At 48.1% G+C, this 27,221-nt stretch overlaps 1 protein-coding gene across 4 annotated transcripts in view; it reads left to right on the top strand.

Moving 5' to 3' along the window:
• LOC148037282 (putative LRR receptor-like serine/threonine-protein kinase At1g56140) overlaps positions 1 to 27,221 on the top strand; it is a 268,988-nt gene that overhangs the window by 138,619 nt on the left and 103,148 nt on the right. For all 4 annotated transcript variants that reach the window (XM_087676199.1, XM_087676198.1, XM_087676197.1 and 1 more), the window contains 3 exons: positions 25,280 to 25,351; positions 25,459 to 25,530; positions 25,690 to 25,761. In XM_087676199.1, coding sequence (XP_087532325.1) covers positions 25,280 to 25,351; positions 25,459 to 25,530; positions 25,690 to 25,761 — 216 coding nt within the window. The remainder of the gene's footprint in view (positions 1 to 25,279; positions 25,352 to 25,458; positions 25,531 to 25,689; positions 25,762 to 27,221) is intronic.

The following is a 27,221-nucleotide window of genomic DNA, read 5'->3' on the forward strand; positions in this document are numbered from 1 at the left end:
CATTGCTGCCTGCATAGAGTCGCTACTGTACTTCAAATCGCTGCTTGCAAGCACTGTAGGTTGTCCTGCTCCAGGTCATGACCTGGTCTTGCTGCTTGCAGAGAGTTTCCACCCTACTTCAAAATGCTGCCTACATTAATTGTCACTCTACAGGTCGTCTTGCTTCAGGTCATGAGCTGCATCAAATCTGCCCCATGGACATCTGCCTTGATGTGCTGCCCCGGCCTCAAGAAGCCATGGAGGGGGGGTGTATCGCCATTTGAGGCTGCCTGCTTGCATCACGAAAAACAGGTCCTGGCTGCCCCAAGTGCGCATCAAATGAGATTGGAGCTCCTGCCGAGCTCGAGACTCCCCCTGCACCTACTCCCATCGACTGTGGAGGGAGTGGATGCTGGAGGTCCAGAGCTCTGTTAAAGTCGACTATACTGAAAGTCTCTCCCGGCCAAAACCTCCTGACACCATGCCTTCCAGATATGCCATCCAGTAAGACTCCCAATGATCTCCCATACCTCAGAGCAGTCAGCTATGGGCTACAGTACCTGGCGGATGGGTAGAGCCTCCAAGCCGACTACTGCGCACGACCCAGCCTCAATAAGGAAGATCGTGTCTTGCATTCCAGCCTCTTACAAAAGGTGACGACCCTGGCTGACTACTTGCCAGCAGAAAGCTCCCCATGAGATACATCCAAGGCTGGGTGCTATGCGGCGGAGGATGTGGCATGCTCCTTTCCACACTAGCTGTGCCTCCTCACACGACCAAAGGCAGTGCTTTGGAGTTTCTAGAAACTGCTATGTGCAATGTTTACATCCTCCATCCTTTTGCATTTGGGCTAACCAACTCCCTACTGCTAAGCCTCCATGTGCCACCAGCCATACAAAATACGATACTCTTCTCGGCCTCGAGCTTTCCCATAGGTGGGGCCAGAAAGTCCGTCGAAAAGCATCTATGATGTTGTGGTCCGCCCAATACCTGCCACGCGACAACGCCCAGTCCATGTCGAGCTGCATCAGCATGTGTCTGCAAATCCTGGCTGTGTACTCCAGGAACCTCGGCGGCTTCTTGGCGACCACAGTGGCCGGCCATAGCTACTCTCCTCGATCCCACTCTAGCTCATCAAGTGGTCTGCCCTTCCAAGTCCAAAGGCGCCACTCGCGGAGCTCCTCCTAGAAAACATAGCGGTCCAGACGCCATGTCTTCCCCTGAAGGCCAACCACCCGAATCCTCCTCCACAAAAGGACATCTATCCCCTCATCGTGCTGCCCTCTGTCAAGGGCCAGATGCCCCCCCTCTTGAACGGTGAAGAAAGTCCCATACGGGGCGTTGCCCACTCTATCTGCCAACTGTAGGGATATACGTGTCAGTGAAACATAGCGGCCCATACCTCCCCGAGCTCTACCGTCTCTTGTACCGAGGGGCCAAGCCACTCCTAAGGTATTTCTACGTCGCTCTCCCATCTCCCCAATTCGACTCCTCTCAGGCAACCTGATGCCCTCTGCAACACCTCCTCATCCACCACCATGTACACCTCCCGCCAGGTCCTGATGGTGAGAGGGCCTCCCAACCAGCCCTGGATGTGGGGGTGCTCACCGATCTGTACTCCCTCCTGATCTCTGATCCAGGGGTTCCAGATTATCGGCTGGCAGTCTATCTTCTCCTGGCAACCTGGGAGGCTCTGAATTAGGGCCTTACGAAGGCCCTGCCACACACGAAGTAAGCTACGTAGGAAGGGGGATCTGGGGGACGTGATCTGGGCCGTCATGAAGATCCATCTCAAGGACGGTCTCCAATCCCCACCAAGCCTCGATTTGCACTCTTGGAGACCCTCCTCCAGTAGGACCTTCCAGGTTTGCCCTCCTGGTGTGAGACTGCTGACTACAAGCTTGCCCAAAAGGGCCATACTCTGATACTCTGGGTCAATGATCCCAAGCCCTCCCTCTGACTGATGTCGGATGATGGTTGCCCACGCCACCTTGGCCTGAGAGTCCTTGGAATCGTTCGACCCGTCTAGAGGAAATTCTGTTGTAGGTGGCGAAGCTGAGCAACACAGGACGAGGAGAAGCACCAACATGAGGTGATGTACCAAGCCATCGCTAGGAGGAATTGGTTGACCACCATGGCTTGGCTCGCTAGGGAGAAGCGAGCAGTACTCCAATAGGTCAGCTTCCTTCGAATAGAGTCGAGGATTGGAAGAAATAGCTGGTGGGCAGGGGTGATGTGGAGTCCCACCTGGAACCCTAGGTAATGGATAGTTTGCCCTCTGCACACCCATCTAAATCTCAAGTGGATGCCCCACTCCGTACTAGAGTCTAGGTCTCTAAGGAAACCAACCGATTTCTGCTAGTTGACTTTTACTCCTGCTACAGTACAGAACACCTCGAGAGCTAGTCTCACTCTCTCCAGCATCAACTCATCGTCCTTTATGTAAAGTGCTGTATCATTTGCATGCTTTTAGTCTAAAAGCTCTGTCTCCTCTCACCGGAAGTTGGAGGCCGTGTAACCCGCTCACATGTGATTTGAGGAAGTTGCAAAGAGTAGGAATAGATACGGGGCCAGTGGGCAGCCTTGCCGTACTGATCTCTCTAACTGAAACTCCTTCCCTCTCTTGCCACCTATGAGAACCCTGTTGGTAGCCGATCTGTAAAGTGCGGAGATCCCAAGGATCCATGCTTGGGGGAAGCCCAACCTCTCCATGGTGCCCTCTAAGAAGTCCCAGTCCACCCTATTATAGGCTTTCTCGAAATCCAGGAGTAGTACAACCAATCCCTGACCACTGTGCTGGGCCCACTCTATCGCCTCAAAGAAGGTAAAGACATTATCTAGGATGCTCCTATCCTGGAGAGAGCCTGTTTGTGTGTCATGAATGATATCTGGAAGCAGGGGGCGGAGTCGCCTATCAATCATCTTTGCCAATGCCTTATAGGTGACTGGCAGCAGGGTGATCAGTCTCCATTGGGATAGCTCCAACCGGTCTCCCCCTTTTGGGAGGAGACTGACAAGACTTGCCGATAGACTCCCTGGCATCTGACCTAAACTGAAAATCTCTTGGAAAGCCAGTAGTAAGGGGTCCTTCACTACCTCGTAGTAGGTGGTGAAGAAGGCCTTACAGAGGCCATCCTCTCTCGGGCATTTCTGCCCGTCCTGTGTGTGGAAAGCCTCCTCTAATTCCTTCTCTGTGAAGTGGTCTAGGAGGGAGCGTCCCATCTCCTCTATGACGAGGGACGGGATGTGATCCGAGACCTGTTGTCTGTAACGCTGTCCTATGGCTGAGGCTATCTCCTGGTGGAAAGGCGTCTGTAGTAGTCGGTGGCAATCTCCATCACCTTGTTTGAGTTAGAGTGAGTCCTCCCATAGTGATCCCGAAGGTTGCATATTTGCTCTCTTGAGGTGTGGGGCTAGTGTGCCTGAAAAGACTCCCTGCACATCATGTCCCCCTTCCGTGCCCAGAAGGCTGCTAAGGTGTGGAATGAGAACTCCAAGTGCCTGTCCTCTAGGCCAGCAATGGCTGCTCGTGCGCGCACATCCTGTGCGTGGAGCATGGGATCCCTTGGTGTCTGCTGTAATAATCTTTGCATGGCTGCTAGGTCCTGCCGGAGTGCTCTCTCCTCCTTCCAGCTTTGCCTCCTTGCCTGTAGGCTGTCTCCTAGCAAGTACTGCTCGACTCAGCTAGGACCTTTGCGACCTCTTCTGCGATCCGGTCCCTCCTGCCCCACTCTCTAGTCCGAATGTGCTTAATCTCTCTCTTCACCTCCTCCCTCTTGTAGATCGAGTTAGGGATCTGACAGTATCGTGTACCTAGAGAAGATGCAGGGGAATCAAGTGTCAGGAGGACGAGATAGAGTGGTGCCAGCCAACTGCCCTATCTTGCCTCCGTGAGAGCATCTAGACTCTCCCACATAGAACGTGTCCAACTGCTCCAGCAAGACTCCACCTAGCCTGTTTGTTTTCCCACAAGAAGTCCAAAGACCTTTCCCTCCTGTGGAAAGCTGGGTCTCTCCAAGCATCCCAAGCTCCTACTACCAGTAGGAAGACCTCCCATGCCTCTTGCTTCTCCCCTGCCCTGGTAGTTTCTGTCTCTACCTTGTTGGTCCTCTAAGGCCTCCAGTTTGTTGAAGTCTTCTCCAACAATCCAGGAGTCCTGTTGCAATCTCCACCTAGAACATGTTGCGTGCCCTGACCTGAGTGGGGGCATAGACATTGAGGACTTCGAGGTAGGAGTCCCCAATATCCAACCTGATCCATAGAACCCTCCTTCCACAATCGCCCCATGATCCCGTACACAGGTGGTAAGGCTCTGGCAAATAGAGGTGCATACGCCTCCACTCTTCCCGTGGGCGCGGATGGCGTACTCCGAGTAGGTGTGTGACGTGCTTGGGAGAACCTTTATTACCCGATGGGCTTGGGCGGGGGTGATTTTGTGCTCATGCAGAAGTAGGATGTCTATCCGTTCAGCAAGGGCCGGCTGCAGCTGCTGCCAAACAATCAACTTTCTGGAACCATTTGCCCCACTATAGTGGAGACTATTCACATTCTAAGATGCAAGGTGTGAGCTCATGGGGAAACCTTTGACTGACCGAGCATGCATCTGTTCGGTGTGGAAGCTGCTGATGAGGAGGAAGAAATATGGGGCATGTAAGTACGCTTTGCCGCAGGCCTGGGCGACGAACTCCAGTCCCCCATGGTGGCCCTCTGGCGGTCCATAGTGGTGATAGATGCTCCAAGTGGTACCACCAATGCATCTATCAGCCAGGCTAAGGGTCGTGACTCTGTACACTGGTAGAAATGGGCCACTTGTGCTAGGGGCCACTCGATCATATCCATTGGAGCTCTCCACTGTGGAGGGGCTCGAAAGATAATGCTCAAGTGTGGGACCTCGGCATCAATCCACCAATTAATGTCCATCATGCAACCTGGCCACTATTGTGTAAACAGTGCTAGTTTTTCTCCCATCCACTGGGAGATGTGGTCCGCCACTTGACTCTTCACCTCCTCTATCTGTGTCGTCGTCCAATCCTCTAAGTGAGAGGATTGAAGGAAGAAGGCATAGTTTGGTCCATTTGGTGCTCCTAGTAGATGGACCTTGCCCCTCCTTGACTTACGTACCACGAAGATCCCCATCTCCAGAGGTAGTGGGAACTCTCCGCGCTTTGCAAGTCTCAAGTAGGACCACTATGGAAGAACTCCTATGGTAACAGTTGTGCTTGTCTCAGGAAAGTGTGACGGGCGGCAGGGACAGATGAGCTGGTGGCTGTGTGGGGAGGGCAAGACTGCATGTGCAAGGAGGATTTAGGTGTGTGGCTCATCACCTCCTGTGGGAGGGGGGGGGTGGCCTGGGGGGGATCACTTCTATCGGGTGTGGATTAGGGGGGGGTGGTCGGCAGGGGAGCTGGTGGTGGGGAAGAAGATTGAGGGATGCTGGGGTGGTTGGAGGTATGTGGCGGGTGTAGGTGGGGGGCTGGTGGCCTTGGAAGGGGGGGCTGTGGGCCACGGTCATTGGGGGATCCATGGGAGGTGGGGGGTGGGTTTGGGGGCTGTGGGATCTCAAGTGAGGTTGCCTGTGGCGCGGGTGGTGGATGTGGGGGACTGCGGTCCTGTCGGGTGAGGCGGACTGCGGAGTGCTGTGTCGGGGGGCCTGTCACTCATCCTCTTGCTCGCTGCTACTGTGGCTGTGTCTGAGGAGCTGATTGCAGCCCCTCTTGTTGTCTCCCTCTCTGTCATCTCTGGACTTGTGTAAAGCCGTCCTCGTCCTCCTGCGGGCCTGTCGGCGGAGCAGCCTTGGCTCTGAAACGTGTGCAATCTGCTGCTTGATGCTCAAAGTCGTGGCAGCGCAGGCACTACCCTGGTTGCCTAGTCACAATGACTTGCTGCCTGAAGGAGTGACCTCCTGCCTCAATCTCCAAGAACTTTGGTATATTCTTTCCGTCCTTTACGGCCACTTGTACCTTTGGGACTCTTGCAGTTGTCATTGCATCCGCGAAGGAGGCAAGAAGAACTGTCTCCAGTGTGAAGATGCTATACTATGGAACTATGTAAATGAACCCCTTCATGGAGGCATAGGGTGAGCTCTCCACTAACTCATGAGCTGCATCCGCAGAGGTGAGTCGAACCATGAAGATCCCTTGGCCCATGAGGATTGCCTTCGCGATCTGCGTTGTGCCAATGCGCAGTGTGGAGTGGAGCCAATCCCGCAGTTGGGCCCTTTGGGGGGTGTCCAATGACCTCACCAAAGATCACTGTTTCTTTCAACTCCAGCTCTGTGGCACATAGGGCTAAGAGCTGTTCCTTAGAGAGGATGATGCGCAAGGTGTTTGACTGGGGGCACTCGCAGAATGCGTCGGCGTCTCACCATAGGTTTCCATTGCATGTGTCCTCGTTGAGGAACTACCTATCGCGTTGCTTTGCTACCAGTGTGGGGGGAAGTTGTTGTAGAGGAAGGGAGCAACTTGGGGGGGGGGGGAATACGGATGGTGGATCTTCCTGGCAGGACGTGTGCTGCAGGGCGGAGGTGACAGGGGTAGCGCAGGGGGGTCTTTAAAGCATCCTTCAATATCTCAGCTTTGCAATCAGCATAGCCATGGCATCTTGGTTCTTTAAGCCTCTTCCTTTCTTCATCGAAGGTCCACCTATGGTAGGGCAGGCGTGCCATTGATCCGTAGGCAGGGGGAATGTAGGTCGGATACAATTGCAGGCACGGGCATAGGCTTGGGGGGGGGGGGACTGGGCGGGCGAGGTAGGTGGAAGTGCAGGCAGGGGGGTGATAGGGGAGGCGGCAGATGGCAAGGATAGGGGTGACGGCCAAGGCAAGGTAACGGGCCGTAGGCAAAGGTGGGTGGGGGGGGCTTTGGCGTTGGCAATGGCTAGGGTAGGCGGCAAATGGGCAGGCAACAGATGGCGAGGACAGGGCGATGGCCAGAGCAAGGTAACAGGCAGCGATCACGATTGAATGGGCGATGGTGGTGTGGTGAAACAGTTGGGGCGGGGGTAACACGCGACGCGACGGGGGGAGTCTTCATGGTTCTTAGTGGAACTGGATAAAATCACCAGTTGTGAAATATGGAGGATCAAAGCTTAGCTGAGAGTACACAGTTGACAGTGAAGAGAGTGAGAGAGTCAAGACACAGCACAACTCCCAATTCAATTACCAAAGAGTAATGAAAGTACAAAGTACATACCTAAAACCTTAGGGTTGTTAATGTGTGTTTACATACAAAAGGTGTAAAACATGATAAGTGCCTGAACTGTGTAATATAAGCATATAAAATAAAAGATAATATAACTAGGGAAAAAAACCTCTCATAAGGAGAGTAAAAAGTGTCCCAATATCCTACTAGAGATCACCGACACTCCTCTGTAAGCATAGGCATGAGTCGAACCCAACAAACTCCCCTAGAATGTAAAGTGATTAGTATACAAGGATCATCCATCAACGGAGATCAAATTTAAAGCATTGCGAAATGCTTAAAATTTATCACGAGGAAGAGCTTTGGTGAGGATGTCTGTCACATTACTGGTGGTAGGGTAGTAACCAAGGTTGATATCTCTTGCATGTAGCATCTCTTTGACTTGCATGTAGCCTCTCTCTGACAAGTGATAGTGGATCTCTATGTGTATCGTGTATGCATGAAACACTGGGTCCCGTGCCATTGAAATGGCACTTTGACTGTCAGAAAACAAAGGAGTAGGCTTTGTGACAGATACATTGAAATCAGCCAACAAACGTCTTAGCCATACACATTCAACTGTGGTAGTGAAAGCTGCCTTGTATTTAGCTTCACAAGAAGATGTGGCAACAGTGGATTGTTTCTTGCTAAGCCAAGAGATGCAAGATGAGCCAAGAAAGAAACAATTTCCACTTGTAGAGTGACGTGAATCAAAATCACCATTCCAATGTGAATCACTGTAAGCATGTAGTTGCAGTTGTCTCCCCTTGTCATAAAGCAGTCCAAGAGTCCTAATACCCTGCAAGCAATGAAAAATGCGCTTTAGCGCTTGCCAATGTGACATGCATGGACTGTGCATATATTTGTTCAGGGCTGAAATTGCAAATTGAATATTTGGCCTTGTGTTGCATAGATAAATGAGACATTTAACTGCTGGAGTATATGTATGGATGTCAAACAAGTCACTGTCATCATGCAAGGACAGCTGGAGCCTAGGCTTCATCAGTGTGCTAACTGGCTTGCAATCCTAGAAGCCAAACCCTGTGACAATCCAGTGTCTCTAGTATCATGAATGAACTGAATGCCCAAATAGTAGTGCAAAGGCCCCAAATCTGACATCTCAAAAGTTTGTTGCAATTTTTTCTTGAATGCTGAAATCTGACCAGCATGTGTCCCTGTGAGTAGAAGATTATCTACATAAAGACATATGACCAGCAAGAATTCTCCCTCTTTGCATACATAAAGAGTAGACTCTGATGAGCTATTAATGAACCCTTGGCCAAGTAAAAAACATCAATTTTTGCATACCAAGCTTGGGGAGCTTGCTGTAAACCATACAAAGCCTTTTTCAGCTTACCTGTAAAGTGTTCAGATCCCTCAACTGCAAAACCAATGGGCTGCTATACATACACTCCTTGAAGTTCCCCATGTAAAAATGTAGTCTCAATATCAAGTTGGTGCACAGTCCAACCATGATGGGCAGCCAATTCAACCATAGATCAAATGGTAGTCATACGTGATGTAGAAGCAAATGTCTCGTTATAGTCAATGCCTTTCTTTTACGCGTAGCCTTTGGCCACAAGCCTGGCTTTATACTTATTAATGGATCCATCCGTATTTCCTTTCAGCTTATAGACCCATTTTGTACCAATGGCTTTCTTTCCAACAGGGAATGTCACTAAATTCCATGTTTGATTCTTTATGATAGAATCAAATTCAGATTGCAGTGCTGACATCCAATGCACACTTTGTTGTGCACCCTCAAAACATTCAGGCTCCTCATCATCAAGTGTGTGCGCTGCCATAACAAACTCCATTGTATTAGCATGATCATGTAGATGGGCTTGTCTTCTAGTATGACTAGCAATAGGAGCAACCAAATGACTACCTTTTATAGTTTGCAAGTACCATCTAGGCATCTACCTAGCTTCTTGACTATGTGCAAGCTCCTGGTGAGCCTCAAATTCAGCATCTTGCTGAATGTTTAGATTAGACATAGGCTCAATTTCTGCATTGCTAAGTAGCTAGCGGAACATTGCGTTCATTTATTGAAACTCAAGTTGTATCACCAAGTGTTTGGATCCTTCAACTACAAAACCCATGGGCTGTTGAACATACACTTATTCGTGAAGTTCCCTATGTCAAAATGCAGTTTTAATATCAAGTTGGTGCACAATCCAACTATAATGGAGAGCAAAAGCAACCATACACCTAATGGGTGGCCATACAGGATGTAGGAGCAAATGTCTACTCATAATCAATACCCTTCTTTTGTGCATAGCCTTTTGCCACAAGCCTGGCTTTGTACTTATCAATGGATCCATCTGCTTTTCTTTTTAGCTTATAGATCCATTTAATGCCAATGGCGCGGCCTCGCCAACAGGCCCACTTGTGGATGTAGATGGCTTTACACGGGTCCGGAGATGACAAAGAGGGAGACGACAGGGGGAGCCACAGTCAGTCCCTTAGACACAGCCATGGCAACAGGGTGTAGGAGGGCGAGTGTTGCCCCCCGGTAGAACGCCACGCAGCAGGGCCCCCCCCTCCCCCCCCCCCCCCCCCCCCACCCAACATACACACCCGCTGTGCGCACCTGACCACCCCTCCATCCTCCCCCTCCCCACCATCACTCCCGCCAAAACCCCCCCCCCCTCCTCCTCCACACACACACACCCGCCGTGCGCACCTGACCACCCCTCGATCCTCCCCCTTTCCACCATCACTCTCGCCGACCACCCCCCAAGGAGGTGAGGAGCCCCATACGCCGACATTATCCACCCACAGGCAGTCTAGGCCCCCCCCAACAGCCACCAGCTCATCTGCCCCTGCCACCTGGGACACCTTCTCAAGATAGGCACAGTTGCTACCACATGAATTTTTTCGCAGCGGGCTGTGGTTCTACTTGAGAGTTGCACAATTCAAAGAGTTCCCACTACCCCTGGAAGTGGGAATCTTCGTGGTACGTAAGTCAAGGAGTGGCAAGGTCTATCTACTAGCACCACTAGATGGACCAAACCATGCTTTCTTCCTTCAAACCTCACACGGAGACTGGACGATGCCTCAGATAGAAGAGGAGGTAAAGAGCGAGGTGGCAGATCACATCTCCCAGTGGATGGGAGAAGTAGGACTGTCACTTTTCTCCCAGCAATGGCCAAGTTGCATGATGGATATCAACTTGTGGGTTGGGGCCGAGATCCCATATCTGAGCATTATCTTTTGAGCCCCCCCAGAGTGGAGAGCTCCAATGGATGTGATTGAGTGGCCCCTAGCAGAGGCGGCCCGGTTCTACCAGTACACTGAGTCCCGCCTCTCAACCTGGTTGATAGATGCTCTGGTAGTACCACCAGGCACATCCATCACCCCCATGGTTTGCTCGAGGGCTCCGTGGGGGAATGGAGTTCACCATCCAGTTTGGCAGTGAAGCATATTCGCATGCCTCATAGTTCCTCTTCTTTGTCAGCACCCTCCACACCGAACAGATGCTTGTTCGGTTAGTCACAGGTTTTCCCATGAGCTTACATCTTGCATCTTGGAATGTGAACATCCTCGACTATAGTGGAGCACGTAATTCCAAGAAGTTGATCGTTCGGCAGGAGCTGTAGCTTGCCCTTGCTCGACGGATCAATGTCTTACTGTTACAGGAGCACAAGCTCATTCCCACTCAGGCCCACCGGGTAGGCAAGGTACTCCCAGGCAAGTCACACACTTACTGCGAGCACTCCATCGGTGCCCATGACAAGAGTGGAGGGGTATGCACCTTGATTGGCTCGAGCCTTACTGCCTCTATACGAGACCATGGGACGATTGTGGCAGGAAGGGTTCTATGGATCAGATTGGATATTGGGGACTTGTGCCTTGGAGTCCTCAATGTTTATGCCCCCACTGAGGTCAGGGCATGCAGCAGGCTCTGGGTGGAGATTGCAGCAGGACTCCCAGAGGTGAATTCCTGGATTGTTGGAGGAGACTTCAACAACCTGGAGGCCTTAAGGACCAGCAGGGTAGAGCCAGAAACTTCTAGGGCATGGTTGGGGAGGAGCAGGAGGCATGGGAGGTCTTCCTACTGGCAGTAGGGGCTCGTGATGCTTGGAGAGACCCAGCTTTCCACACGAGGGAAAGGTTGTTGGACTGCTCATGGGAAAACAGGCAGCTAGGCGGAGTCTTTTTGGAGCGGTTGGACAGGTTCTACGTTGGAGAGTGGGGATGCTCTTGTGGAGGCTAGATAGGGCAGTTGGCTGGCACCACTCTATCCGATCATTGCTCGGTCCTCCTGACACTTGATCCCCTAGCATCTTTCCTAGGTACACGATCTTGTCGGATCCTTGACTCGATCTACAGGAGAGAGGAGGTGAAGAGACAGATTGAGCAGATTTGGACTTGGGATTGGGGCAGGAGGGACCGGATCGCAGAGGAGGTTGCAGAGGCCCTAGCAAAGTCGAGCAGTATTTTGCCTGGAGGCATCCTTATAGGCCAGGCAGCAAAGCTGGGAAGATGAGAGAGCAGTCCGGTGGGACCTACTAGCCACACAGAGATTACTTAGGAGACACCAGGGGATCCCATCCTTCACGCACAGGAGGTGTGGGCACGTGCAGCCATTGGTGGCCTAGAGAATAAGCACACGGAGTTCTCATTCTGCACCTTAGTAGCTTTCTGGGCGTGGAAGGGGGATACAATGTGCAGGGAGTCTTTTCAGGCACACCAGCCCCACACCTTAGGAGAGTAGATGCACAGCCTTTGGAATCAATATGGGAGGATTCGGTCTAGCCTAGACCAGGTGATGGAGATTGCCACCAACTACTATAGAAGCCTCTTCCAACACGAGACAGCCTCAGCTAGAGGACAACGTTGCACACAGCAGGTCTCGGATCACATTCCGTCCCTCGTTATAGAGGAGATGGGATGCTCCCTCCTAGAATCCTTCACAAAGAAGGAATTAGAGAAGGCTTTCCACACAAAGGACATGTATAAATGCCTGGGAGAGGATGGCCTCTCTAAGGCCTTCTTCACCACCTACTAGGAGGTAGTGAAGGGCCCCTTACTACTGGCTTTCCAAGAGATTTTCAGTTCAGGTTGGATGCTAAGAAGTCTATCGGCAGGTCTTATGAGTCTCCTCCCCAAAGGGGGAGACCGGTTGGAGCTATCCCAGTGGAGACTGATCATCCTGCTGCTGCCAATCGCCTATAAGGTAGTGGCAAAGATGATTGGTAGGCCACTCCGCCCCGTGGTTCCAGACATCATTCATGACACACAGACACACTTTGTCCAGGATAGGAGCATCCTAGACAATGTCTTTACCTTCTTTGAGGCGATAGAGTGGGCCTAGCACAGTGCAGGGATTGGTTGTACTACTCTTGGATTTCGAGAAAGCCTATGATAGGGTGGACTAGGACTTCTTGGAGGGCACCATGGAGAGGTTGGGCTTCCCCTAGGCATGGATCCATGGGGTCTCCGCACTTTACAGATCGGCTACCAGTAGGGTTCTCATAGGTGGTAGGAGAGGGGAGGAGTTAGATCGGTATGGCAAGGCCGCCCACTGGCCCCGTATCTGTTCCTACCCTTTGCCGAGGCAATGTCCCACTTCCTTAGATCACGTGTGAGCACGTTACGCGGCCTCTGACTTTCGGTGAGAGAGGAGACGGAGCTGTTAGACTCAGAGTATGCAGATGATACAACCTTCGCATAGAGGACGAGGAGTTGATGATGGAGAGAGTGAGACTAGCTCTTGAGGTGTTCTGTACTGTAGCAAGAGTGAAAATCAACTTGCGGAAGTCAGTTGGCTTCCTTACAGACCCCGACTCTAGTACGGAGTGGGGCGTCTACTTGGGATCTAGATGGGTGTGCCGAGGGCAGACCATCTGTTACCTAGGGTTCGAGGTGGGACTTGACATCACTCCTGCCCAGTAGTTTCTTCCAGTCCTCGACAGTATTCGGAGGAAGCTGAGCTATTGGAGTACTGCTTGCCTCTCCCTAGCGGGCCGAGCCCTCGTGGTCAACCAGGTCCTCCTAGCGACAGCTTGGTATATCATCTCATGTTGGTGCTTCTCGTATTGTGTAGCTCAACTTCGCCACCTAGTGCAGAACTTCTTTTGGGCCAGGTCGGGACTGTCGGGCCAAGGTGGCATGGGCGATCATCATTCGGCATCGGTCAGAGGGAGGACTTGGGATCATTAACCCAGAGTATTAGAGTATGGCCCTTTTGGGCAAGCTTGTAGTCCGTGATCTCACACTAGGAGGGCAGACCTGGAAGGTCCTACTGGAGAAGGGTCTCCAGGAGTGCAAATCGAGGCTTGGCGGGGATTGGAGACCATCCTTGAGATGGATTTGTAGCTTCTCCTTCCTACGTAGCTTACTTCGTGTGTGGCAGGGCCTCTGTAAGGCCCTAAGTTAGAGCCCCCCAGGTTGTCAAGAGGAGATAGACTCTAGCCGGTGCTCTGGAACCCTCAGGTCAGAGATCAGGAGGGGGTATAGATCGATGAGCGCCCTCACATCCAGTGGGCTTGTTGGGAGGTCAGTTTGTCTCACACCATCAGGATCTGGCGGGAGGTGTACAGGTTGGTGGACGAGGAGATGTTGCAGTGGGCATCAGGTTACCAGAGAGGAGTCAAGTTGATGTTGGGATATAAAGGCCCGGTGACCTCCGTGTATATAGTACACGCACACTGTACATGTGAACGCACAATTTACGTGCCCTAAGTATAAATAGATTTTATTCTTTGTGTACCAACACATTGTTTGTACACTCTTATCGTCCGCAATAACTCCAATCTCTCATATGATGGGGTGAGGGGTTCTATCCTAAATGAAGAAATTAGACGTATGTCTAGTGGAGAAGGCAGCAACTCAGCTTATAATGTAAGAGGCAGGGCTGAAAAGAAAAATGCATATGCAGGGGAAAGAAACAGGAGCAAGAGCAAAGGAAAGGATAAGAGTGACATCACTTGCTTTCATTGTGGTCGGAAGGGCCACAAGAAACCTGATTGCAGGTACTACAAGAAGGAACAAGAGTGAAAGAAGAATGCAGGAGATAAAAAGAAGAAGGAGAAAAGACAGATGCATTGGAGGCATCCAAAGGCAAAGAAAAGGCGAATGTGGCCTCCAGTGTGGTCATAGAGGAGCTTTCAGATACAGAGGCTGATGTATTATGTGTAGTTGATTATGATGCCCTTGTATGTCACATGCAGGATATGCAGATTACCAAGGCTGATGTGATTGATACACTCTTGTCAGTTGATGATGGTGTCACTCAGACTTGGAATGTAGACTCTGGTGCCCCTTTCCATGTAACTCCTTGCTTGGAGTGTTTTGCTATGTTCAATGTAGACAGTTATGGAAAGGTGTACCTTGGAAATAACCATACTTGTAGCATTGATGGGATTGGCACCGTACACTTGTCTTTAGACAATGGTCAAGAGCTTGTGTTGAAAGATGTCAGATATGTGCCTGGCATTAAAAAGAGTTTACTATCTGTTGGTTAGCTTGACTTGCATGGCTACACCACACTATTTCGTGGTGGTTTGTGGAAAGTAAAAAAGGGTTTCATGCTGATTGCAAAAGGAACCAAGAAGGGCACATTGTATTATTTGCATTGTAAAGCCTTGAATGGCAAGTTTATTGCAGTTGCTGAAATTTGCAGCCACTTGGAGTTATGGCATAAGAGATTAGGCCATATGAGCCAAAAAGGACTTGATGTTCTTACCTTGCTGAAGAGGGTTGATGGAAAAGGCTATAAACTTGATTTTTGTAATGAGTGTCAGTTTGGAAAGCAAATAAAAAATTCATTTTACTCTGGTGTCTCTCGTAAGTCCAATGTCTTGGACTTAGTGCATTCTGATGTATGTAGTATGCCCGTGAAATCATTGGGTGGTGCTGCATATATTGTCTCCTTTATTGATTATTGTTCTAAGAAGATTTGGGTATACTTGCTGAAAAAGAAAAGTGAAGTGTTTGCTGTTTTTAAAACTTTTCATGCATTTGTGACTACTCAGATAGATAGAAAGCTGAAATGCTTGAGAACTGATAATGGGGGTGAGTTCACATCGACTGAATTCAAGTCATTTTGTGACTTACATGGTATTAAGAGGGAGCTTACAGCCCCTTACAGTCCTTCAAATGGGGTGGATGAAAGATATAACAGGACTTTATGTAAAAGAGTGCGGTGCATGCTGTCCACTGCCAATCTCCCTCATGCATTTTGGGGAGAGGCACTCAAAACCGCGGTTCACATTTGCAACCACTCTCCAAATAGGCCCTTAAATAATGGCATCCTTGAGGAGGTTTGGTCTGGCAAATCGGCCTCATATGACCATTTACGTATATTTGGCTGTGATGCTTTTGTACATGTTAGGGATGAGCTGAGGAACAAACTTGATCCAAAATCCACCAAAGGCATTTTCATGGGCTATGGTGATGAGGGTGAATTTGGCTACAGAGTGTGTGTGGTTACCTCAGTCCAAGAAAATTATTCGCAGCCGTAATGTTGTGTTTAATGAGGCAAAATTGCTGAAAGGCTCTTTAACCTCTAATGAAGATCTGAAAAAGGTGAAATTTCAGAGTTTGCAGCCACCCATAACTTCAGAAAATGAGCCTCAAGGTGCTGTACCACAGGCTGAAACTAATGATCAGCCTGTTACTTTTGAGCCAGATGATGATGGACAACAAATAGAAGCACAAGGAGGTCATGGACAGCAAGATAGGCTTGTTGATTATGAAAATGCAGGTGCTGGAAATGAAAATGAAGGTGCTATACAGCATGAACAGCATGCTGAAAATGGTTTACAGCAGCAAATGAATGCTGAAAATAATATACCTCTTGATGTAGACCCAATTCCTTACAATGTTGATCATTGGGTACGCAGGTCTACACGTGTAAGAAGGAAACCGCATAGGTTTGACCCCTCCTTGCATTATGTGATGCTTACAGATGAGGGTGAGCCTCTTACATACAAAGAGGCCAAGTCATGTGAGTTCAGCCGTAAGTGGGAGCTAGCTATGCAGGAAGAGATTAAATCTCTATATGCAAATGATACTTGGGATCTTGTGTCATTACCAAAGGGAAGAAAGCCACTTCCAAACAAATGGATGTACAAAGTCAAGACAGTTGATGGGAAACCCAAGTACAAGGCAAGGCTAGTTGCCAAAGGTTATGCACAAAAGGAAGGGATTGACTTCCAAGAGGTCTTCTCACCTGTTGTGAAGATGACCGCTTTACGTATGCTTTTTGCTCTTACTGCTGTTTTGGATTTAGAGCTGTATCAAATGGATGTAAAAACAGCTTTCTTGCATGGTGAGATTGATGAGGAAATCTACATGAAACAGCCCGAGGGCTTTGTAGTTCCTGGAAAAGAACAGATGGTGTGTAAGCTAAAACGCAGCCTGTATGGGCTGAAGCAAGCACCACGGCAGTGGTACAAAAAGTTTGATACTTTTATGCTGTCTCATGAGTTTACATGCAGCCATGCAGATCATTGCTTGTACATGAAAAAGGATACAGATGGCAGCCCCATAATACTTGTTTTGTATGTGAATGATATGTTACTAGCTGGAAAAAGAAAGATTAGCTTGGATGCTCTCAAAAATTAGCTGAAATCAGCTTTCTCCATGAAAGATTTGGGGAATGCAGAGCATATTTTGGGCATGAGGATTCGTAGAGATAGAATGCAGAAATTGCTGTTTTTATCTCAAGAAAAGTACATTGGAAAGGTACTGGACAGATTTAACATGGATGAAGCTAAGCCTTTTGGGGTACCCTTACCTCCTTATCTCAAGCTTAGCAAAGCCAACAGCCCGAAAGATGATGTGGAAGCAAATGCTATGAAGGGAGTTCCTTATGCATCAGCTTGTGGCTCTCTTATGTATGCTATGGTTGCTACTCGTCCAGACATTGCTCATGCAGTGGGAGTTGTTAGCAGGTTTATGTCAAATCGTGGCAAAGCACATTGGGAGGCTGTCAAGTGTCTTCTTCGATACCTTAAGGGTACACAAAGAAAAAGTATTTGCTATGGGCAGGGTGCACTTAGTTTGCAGGGTTATTGTGATGCAGACATGGCAGGTGACTTGGACACTCGTAGGTCCACCGACGGGTATGTCTTTACAGTTGCTAGTGGGGCTGTTTCTTGGTGTTCGAGGTTGCAAAATATTGTTGCACTGAGTACCACTGAAGCTGAATACATATCAGCTACTGAAGCTGAATACATATCAGCCTACTGAAGCTTCTAAGGAAGCTATATGGTTGAGCAGACTTGCAGATGATCTCGGCATGTCTATGGGTACTACAGTTTTGGGATCTGATAGCCAGAGTGCTGTGTATTTGGCTAAGAATGCCATGTATCATTCACGCACAAAGCATATAGATGTGCGGTATCACTTCATCAGACAGATTCTGGAAGATGGTCAAATAACATTGACCAAGATTAAAACACAAGATAACCTTGCAGATGTTCTCACTAAAAGTCTAAGTAGAGCTCAGCACGAGCATTGCATTCGCCTAGTGGGAGTTGGTTAGCTAAAGGTTCATATCAGACCTTTAAGTGGGAGGTTGTTGGGATATAAAGGCCCGGTGACCTCCATGTATATAGTACACGCACACTGTACATGTGAACGCACCCTTTACGTGCCCTAAGTATAAATACATTTTATTCTTTGTGTACCAACGCATTGTTGGTACACTCTTATCGTCTCGGACTTTCACCCTGCTCACACTCTCTCCAGCCCGTCACTCTCATACGCTCCTACTTGATCTCAAACTCTCTCAGTTGTGTCCTTCCAGTTCCAACAGTTGAGGAGAAGGGAGATTCACGTAGCAATACCTCAGGAGTGGCTTGGCCCCTCGGTGCGAGAGCTAGTAGAGCTTGGGGAGGTATGGGCTGCTAAGTTTTCACTGACAGGTGTCCCCCTATAGGTGGCACGCACCGCGTATAGGACTTTCTTCACCGTACAAGAGGGGGGGCATCTGGCCCTTAACAGAGGGCAGCAGGATGAGGGGTTAGCTGTCCTTTCGTGGAGGAGGATTCGAGTGGTTGCCTTCAAGGGAAGGCATGGCGTCTGGACCGTTATGTTTTCTGGCAGGAGGTCCGAGAGTGGCGCCTCTAGATTTGGGAGAGCAGGCCACTTGATGAGCTGGAGTGGGATCTAGGAGAGTGGCTATGGCCGGCCATTGCAGTCGCAAAGAAGGCAGCGAGGTTCCTGTAGTACACAACCAAGATTGGTAGAGACGTGCTGATGCAGGAGGACATGGATTGTGGGCCCCATCGCGTAGTAGGTACTGAGCGGAGCACAACATCATGGATGCTTTCCGACAAACTTTCTAGCACTGTCTATGGGGCAGCTGGAGGCCGAGAATGGTATCGTATTTCGTATGGTTGCTGGCACATGGAGGCTTGGCGGTAGGGAGTTGGTTAGCCTAGATGCAGAAAGATGGAGGATGTAAACGCTGCACACAACAGTTTTTGGAAACTCCGAAGCACTGCCTTTGGTCGTGTGAGCCGGCGCAGCTAGTGTGGAGAGGAGCATGCCGCATCCTTTGTCGCATAGTACCCAGCCTTGGATGTATCTCATGGGGAGCTTTCTGCTGGCAGGCAGTCAGCCAGGGTCGTCACCTTCTGTATAAGATTGGGATACAGGACACGATCTTCGTTATTGAGGCTGGGTCATGCGCAATAGTCGGCTTGGAGGATCTACCCATCCGCCAGGTACTGGAGGCCACAGCAGACTGTTTTGAGGTATGGGAGATCATAGGGAGTCTCATTGGATGGCATATCTAGAAGACACGGTGTCAGGGGGTTTTTGGATGAGAGAGACGGCCTGCACAGGTAACTTTGGCAGAGCTCTGGACCTCCATCATCCACTCCCTTCGCGGCCGATGGGACCGGGTGCAAGGTGAGTCTTGAGCTTGTCACAAGCTCCGTTTCCACTTCATGTGCACTTGGGGCTGCCATGACTTGTTTTTCGTGATGCAGGTAGGCAACCCGAAATGGTGATACACCCTCCCTCCATGGCTTCTTGCCCCCATCCCCACCAGACCACCTTGAGAGGCTTGTATAAATGATGGATTTGTGATTTGCATCAGCTCCAACAAGTTTGTTGAGCATGTGCACTTCGTTGTAATCAGCCTTCTGAGTAATATAATTAGCCATATTTTACTTGCAAAAAAAAAAAAAAAAAAAAAAAAAAAACTAAATCTCATGTTTGATTCTACATGATTGAATCAAATTTAGCTTGCATTGCTGCCATCCAATGCACACTCTGTTGTGCATCTTCAAAAGAATCAGGCTCCTCATCATCAATTGTGTTTGCAGCCATAACAAACTCCATTGCATTAGCATGATCATGTATATGTGCTTGTCTTCTAGTACGACCAGCAAGAGGAGCATCCAAATGAATATCTTTTAAAGTCAGCAAGTACTATCTAGGCATTTGTCTAGCCTCTTGATTATGTACATGCTCTTGATGAACCTCAAGTTCAGCATCTTGCTGAATATTCAGATTAGCCATAGGCTGAATTTTTGCATTGTTTAATTAAGTAGCTGGCTGAACATTTTGTTAATTTAATGTAGCTCCAACTATATCACAAAGAAAAAAAAAGGTACCAACCCTTCAAACACATCATTTGCAACCTAATATGTATCAAAACCAACAAGAGATAATTTTGATTTTTCATCCAAAAACACATCACCACTGACAAAAACTTTCTTGGAAACAGGATTGCACAATCTATACCCTTTGCTCTCTCTACTGTACACCACAAATATGCACTTGATAGCCTTATTGTCCAACTTTTTTCTCAATACTTTGGGAATATAAGCATATATAAGAAACCATTGCCCAGCAATTTCTTCCAGTTCTCGACTCTATCAGGCGGAAGCTAACCTACTCGAGTTTTGCCTACCTTTCCTCAACGGGCCGAGCCCTAGTGGTCAACCAGGTCCTCCTAGCGACGCCTTGGTACATTACCTCCTGTTGTTGCTTCTCCTCGTTCTGTGTAGTTCAACTTCGCTGCCTAGTGCAGAATTTGCTCTGGGCCGGCTCAGATAGCTCCAAGGATTCTCGAGCCAAGGTGGTGTGGGCGGCCATCATCTGGCATCCATCTAAGGGAGGGCTTGGGATCATAGACCTAGAGTTTCAGAGCTTGGCCCTTTTGGGCAAGCCAGTAGTTCGTGAGCTCGCACCTGGAGGGCAAACTTGGAAGGTCCTTCTGCAGGAGGGTCTCCAGGAGTGCACAACAAGGCTTGGTGGTGATTGGAGGTCATCCTTGAGATGGATCTTCATGACTGCCTAGATCACGCCACCCAGATCCGTCTTCCTCCGCAGCCTACTTCATGTGTGGCAGGGCCTCCACAAGGCCTTAATTTAGAGCCCCCTAGGATGTCAGGAGGAGATAGACTGCCAGCCGGTGGTCTGGAACCCCCAGGTCAGAGATTGGGTTTAGATACAGATTGGCGAGTGCCCCCACATCCAGTGGGCTGGATGGGAGGCTTGCCCTGCTCGTACTATCAGGACGTGACGGGAGGTATATAGGATGGTGGATCAGGAGGTGTTACAGTAGGCATCAGGTTGTCAGCAAGGAGCTGAGTTGAGAAGAAGGGAGATTGATGCAACGATTCCTCAGGTGTGGCTTGACCCCCTGACTTGAGAGCCGGTGGAGCGTGGCAAGGTGTGGGCCGCTAGATTCTCACCGGCAAGTATCCCCTTACATGTGACAGGTAGAGTGGGCGGCGCCCCCTACGAGATTTTCTTCACCGTGCAAGATGGGGGGCGTTTGGTCCTTGATAGAGGGCAGCAGGATGAGGAGATCGTTGTCCTTCCTTGGAGGAGGATTCGCGTGGTTGGTCTACAGGGGAAGACTTGGTGTCTGGACCCTTATGTATACTGGGAGGAGTTCCAGGAGTGACGGCTCTGCAGATATGGGAGAGCAGGCCATTGGATGAGCTAGAGTGGGACCCTGGAGAGTGGCTATGGCCGGCCACTACGGTTGCCAAGAAGCCATTGAGGTTCTTGGAGTACATAGCCAGGATTGGTAGACATGTACTGATGTAGGAGGACATGGATTGGGCACCTTCGCATAGTAGATACTGGGTGGAGCACAGCATCATGGATGCCTTCCGTTGGACTTTTTGGTGCCGCCTATGGGACAGCTAGAGACCGAGGAGGGTGTCGTATTTCCTATGGTTTTTGGCACATGGAGGTCTGGCAATTGGGAGTTGACCGGCTCAGATGCAACAAGATGGAGAGTGTAAACATTGCCCACAACAGCTTTTGGAAACTCCAAAGCATTGCCTTTGGTCTTGCGAGGCGGCACATCTCGTGTGGAGAGGAGCTTGCCACATTCTCCGTTGTGTGGCACCCAGCCTTGGATGTATCTTGTGGGGAGCTTTCTGCTAGTAGGCAGTCAACTAGGGCCCTCACCTTTTGTATGAGGTCAGGATGGAGGACATGATTTTCATCATTGAGGCTGGGTCTTGCGCAATGGTCGGCTTGGAGGCTTTACCCAATGCCAAGTACTGGAGCCCACAGCAGACCGCTTTGAGGTATGGGAGATTGTAGGGAGTCTTACAGGATGGCACACATGGAAGGCACGCTGTCAGGAGGTTTTTGGCAGGGAGTCCCTTTCAGTACAGGCGACTTTGGCAGAGCTTTGGACTTCCATCATCCACTCCCTTCGCGGCCGGTGGGACCAGGTGCAGGGCGAGTCTCAAGCCCGTTAGGAGCTTCGTTTTCACTTTCTGCACACCTTGGGCGGCCAGGACTTGTTCTTCATGATGCAAGCAGGCAGCCCCGGATGGCGATACACCCCTCCTCCATGGCTTCTTTTCCCCATTCCCCCTAGATTGCCTTGAGAGGCTTGTATACATGATGTATTTGTGATTTTGCACCATCTCCAACTAGTCTGTTGAGCATGAGCACTCCGTTGTAATCAACCTTTTGAGTAATATAATTAGTCACATTTTACTTGCAAAAAAAAAAACAATTCACCAAAAAGTACGAAAGTGACCAAATGAAGGTTTACGGTTGTTCCAAGCCTCAAAAGGGATGACATTTTTCAATGCTTGAGTAAGGCACTTTTTCAAAACATGACAAGTACACATAATTGCTTCCATCCAAAAACCATGATGCAAGTTTTTAGCTTTCAGTATATACCTAACCATCTCCATGAGTGATCGATTCTTCCTTTTTGCAAACCCATTCTGTTGTGGAGTGTATGTAGTAGTATGCTGATGTGCAATGCCTTTTTGCTTCAAAAAATTATTCAGCAAAGAAAACATATATTCCCCCCCTTGGTCCAGGCTGAGAGTCTTAATCTGATAGGTAGTTGATTTTCCAGAAGTGCAATCGTGAAAAAGTAGCATACTATATGTGCGGGATTATCGACTGCTGAACTGCCAATGCAATAAGTGATAATGCTTGGGCACCCCGAGTGTCCCAAGCCTTATGTGTAGTTGTTATTTAGGGTAGTGGCTGAGTTGGAGCTAGCCTTTGACCATGTCCTCTTGGGGAGGAGTTACAGGAGCCACAACTCCAGGACGGGCTTCTTCACCACTAACATACTTTCAAAGATTTTTAGCAACGAGCACATTCTTTATCATGAAGGACAACAAAGAATAGTTATTGCTGTCCAATCTATCCTCTTTAGATACATAAGTGAATACATCACTTTGTCCTTGATTGGCCATGATAAATGTCACTCTTCCAAAAGGCGCAAGAGCAATAACTAAAGCTGGATTGACCTAGAAATCTGTAAATTTCCAGAAATTACAGCAAAAGCCAAGCTGTGATTAACAAAACCGTGTCACCCTTGATCACCACTATCCAATATGCTGAAATTTCCACAGATTTCAGTAAATAGCATGCTGTCCAATGCACGAACACTGCTCAGTAGCAGGAAAAATGCAAAAGCCCCAAAATATAACTGGCCAATGTGCAAAATTTCAGTCAATTTCAGACGGAATCTTCAGTACATGTGCCAATGTCTACCAATCAGGCAAAAGCCCCAAATTTTTTGACCTGAATTCCAAGAAATTTCCACGATTTTGCCCAAAAGCACTTTCTAGAGTAGAAATGCACAGTTCTTGCAAAATCCACTTGCTGTAGCTGTGATTTCTTGAATAAAACGATAGAATATACTTGTCACATCCGAGATGAGCCGTGTGGATGCCATAACTGCCCGAACAAGTGGTAGTGACTTGGAGGAGCAGCAGAACTTGGCATTGGAGTTGGTGGTGGAGGTGTGGCGAAGCTGGTGGCATAGGGGCTGCAGGAGGAGCAGGTGCAGGACTGAGCTGGTGACGGTTGTGCAAGATTGAGCTGGCGGTGACAAATTGCAGGGTGGTGGCCACTACAGGGGATTGCGGCCACAGGGCAGGCAGCACTTCTGGTTGCTGACAGGGCAGGCTGCAGGAGGCGACGTAGCCTTCTGGGAGGGTGGTTGGGCAGTCGAACAGGTTGTGCTAGAGTGGGAGCTGCTTGATCGAACCTCAAGTGGGGCTGACAAGGAGCTTGGTGAACCTTCAGCTTTGATACCAAATGTTGAAGAGGGAGATGGCAGCAATCAGCTCAACACACAGCGTAGATAGTAGAGAGAGTGAGAGTGTAGACACAACTCAACACACGATTCATTCACTAGTGTATATGTCAAGTACAAAGTACAACCCTTAGACCTTAAGGTTGTGTAAGTGCCTTAAGGTGCGTTCACACTTGTAAGTGTGTAAAGTGCCGTAAGTGACCGAACTGTGTAACATAAATACACAAATAGAGAATAATGTGACTGGGGGAAGAAACCTCTCTTATGGAGAGTAAAAAGTGCCCTAGCATTTTACTGCAGATCACCGACACTCCTTTGTGAGCGTAGGTATGAGTCAAACCCAACAAGTTATTTGGGGCCTTAAATGCTGGCCAAGTTTTCATGATGGATAGCCTATTTATAGGCTGAGTAGTCCTTCCAATCACTGCAGCATTCAGCATACTTGCAGGATGTCCTGAATAGAAGGAGCTAGTGCCTATAGTCCGTGACTCACTGTTGTATCTGACTGTCGCTTGTCATGTTTATGGATTCCATTTCCCAATCATTCTTCCATTGCGTTCTTCTGGAGTGTTTATCTTTTTGTTGAAGTTGCTCTCTTCTTTCTTGTGTTCTATAGTCTCTTACAGTAGATTCTCACTCTTCCATCACTGCACCCACTTCTAACATGGTATCAGATGTCTGTGCTCAGGAAAATGAATGGTAGTATGGTCTGCACCAATTGTCTCTTGCTTTCAAGGGTAGCAACTTCATTGAAGAATCTATGGTGCATATGCTACTATGTACCTTAATGAAGTCGCTCAATGTTTCTTTGGTATGCTGTTGATGAAGGTTACTCAGCCTCTGACATGGACTGAATTCAGGGAACAGTTCTAGCAGCATTTATTTCCTAGAGAACTATGAAGAAATCTTGCAAATAATGGGAGAAAATAAAGCAACAAGAGGAGAAAATACTGGCTGTATACCAAAAGTTTTGGGTTGATATGACAAAAAGGATCATCTTATATTTATCTTGTATGATGAGGAGAGTGGACATTTTGAAGAAGGCTTGTAGCCTCGAGCCCGTCCCATGATCAAGATCTCTCCAAAGTGATACAATGCAGGATACCATTGACCTGGCTAAATGCAGAAGAATGGGTTATGCAATGGATGACCAAGAAGAGGATATGTTTTTTTTGAAGGGTGCTTTGTGAGGAGAAGGGAAAGGTTTTTGGCCACATTGGCCCTTGACCAATGGAGTGAAATACTTTAAGGATACCAAATATTTGGAGGAAGTTGAAGGGGAGCTTTAGAAGAGGAAGATTATACTGTTTCTTTAGCTATGGGCATGTAGGAGCTTGGCAATAGGCCCTTGGCTTGGTTATGGTAGAGATCTAGTGATTTGCTAAGGGTTTGTTGCAATCAAGGAGACTTGGAGATGTCCTGGAGTGCAGGAGGTGTGGTGGGGGTGGGCTCTTAAACTATTCTTTCATGGATGATTGCTATTGTAATTTCATGTTTTAGCAGGCCAGCATAGCTTTGGTTTTTGCACTTTTTCTTCTTAGAGAAACCTAATATGCCTAGCATCTCGTTTCAACTAAATAGAACTTATTCTCACACTGTGGACCTGTTGCAGAAGCATTGGTGACCTTGCAAATGGAGGCTTGATCCCAGCAAGTTTCAAGGCTCTGAGAAATCTGGTCTATCTGTAGGGAAAATTGCCTTTCTTTCGCTGTAATTAGAACTTTCTGTGATTGAAATATGACACGATATTATTCTCCTTGTTTAGTTGATAAAGGTTGGTGATTTTTTCAGATCCTTAAGACATAACCAATTGAATGGGCAAATCCCAGAAGATCTTGGAAGCTTGAATTTACTGCAGTACTTGTAAGGCACCGATATTGATTACTATTCCATTAAAAAATGAGTGAATTCGCAACTTTGACACTCTGAACTACTGAAAGTATTTCAAAGGCAAAGTTACTGATTGATATTGTGTTACACATTAAGAACTCTTATGTACTCATTTTCTTTTTGCTGATGCAGAGATTTAAGCTTCAATAATTTATCTGGAGGAATACCCACTTCATTAGGAAGCCTCTCCAATCTGAAATCACTGTAAGTGAAAATTTACACATTTTGGTTTTTCTTTAAACAAACATCGCACTTTCTAGCATTAGTTTCTGTGGAGTTGCTAACAGTGTCCACATAAAACATGCATGCAGTTAGTTAGCTGCAGTGCAGGCAAATGATGGTTGAACTACCTGAAATGTTAACGTCTGGACACCTTAAGAATTCACTAAGAACTTTGAACAAATTTATTCTGTCTTAACGTAGACTCTTATAATGAAAGTGATGAAGTATTGAATCTCTCCCCAAGGAAACAAAGTTTCTGGCCCTGTGAATGAGACATACTGGTCCTCAAATTCGTGCAGAGTTTGAATTATTCAGACACAATATGAAGAGCACAAAAGAAACAACTATTGAGCCCTCTGTAGCTGATGTGCTTCACAACACATCAAATAAGAGAGCAGGGGCCGCTGTAAGTTGTAACACATTTTGAGAATAAGGGATCACACTAAGATCTAGATATCCAGGAAACAAGAAGCCACAGAACATAACGGATGCTTTACTCTTCCACTAACCGGTGTTTTCATACAAACCTTGTCAAAGAGGCTATCATCAATGCCACAAGTAGCATGCATGCATCTATCAAACATTGATAAAGTAGCGAGGATCGGATCTAGAAACTTCCAGGATATAGTCCAGTGGGTTATCAATTGAGAAGTCCTCAGAGAATCCCTCACTCTAACATGAGGATTCTTAAAAAATATATGCACCCAACTGAATAACAAAGTGGACGCACTATGCAATTTTTTCATGCCGTAGTTCATTAGACAAATGAGGTGCAAATGGAAGGTGGCACAGCTGGAATTCGAACTTGCTATAGTTTGTTATGTAGGTAAGATGTAAATGAACAAGTAGCAGGATTTGTATTCAATCTCGTCTCAAATACAAAATGTTTAATCGGGGAGGGCAAACCATAGTCCATCAAGGGGCTCACAAACAGAAAGCAACTGTACACACTTAGGTCCGTCTTGAGAATGAGAGAGGGTCAGTTCATTGATACATGACAGGTTGTCAAGAAGTCAAAGTCTTAAGCTTGGGTCTTTTATTTTAGGCTGAGGTGTTGGAAGGTAAGAGGTTTCCATGCTTTAGTAACAGTTGCAGCATCACTTCGTGTTCAACTTGAGGACAGTCTCTGTCGGTCTTTGAAGATTCAATGGTTAAGCGATGGTAACACCTTAGGAAGTTTTTCTAAAGTCTAAGAACAATAGACCTAAGAATATCTAAGAATACAAGGTACATCACAAATACAATGGTTGTGTGAACAATCAATTTGGTGGACTATAATGCCAAACCATCGTAGGAGTGGTATGGAAGAAAGTGTGTTTGTCCCATGTCTGCAAGGCGGCCTCTCTTCTTCATAGATGAAATCAATGTTTCTCATACTTGATGTTGTTGCAACTTGTTCATGTCCATGGTTCTTCTATTTGGCTTGCCTTTGAGCTTTATAT

The sequence above is a fragment of the Lygodium microphyllum genome, chromosome 4 (genome assembly GCF_053477565.2).
Source record: "Lygodium microphyllum isolate KBCC chromosome 4, Lygodium_microphyllum_v1.1.10, whole genome shotgun sequence".
NCBI classification, from domain to species: Eukaryota; Viridiplantae; Streptophyta; class Polypodiopsida; order Schizaeales; family Lygodiaceae; genus Lygodium; species Lygodium microphyllum.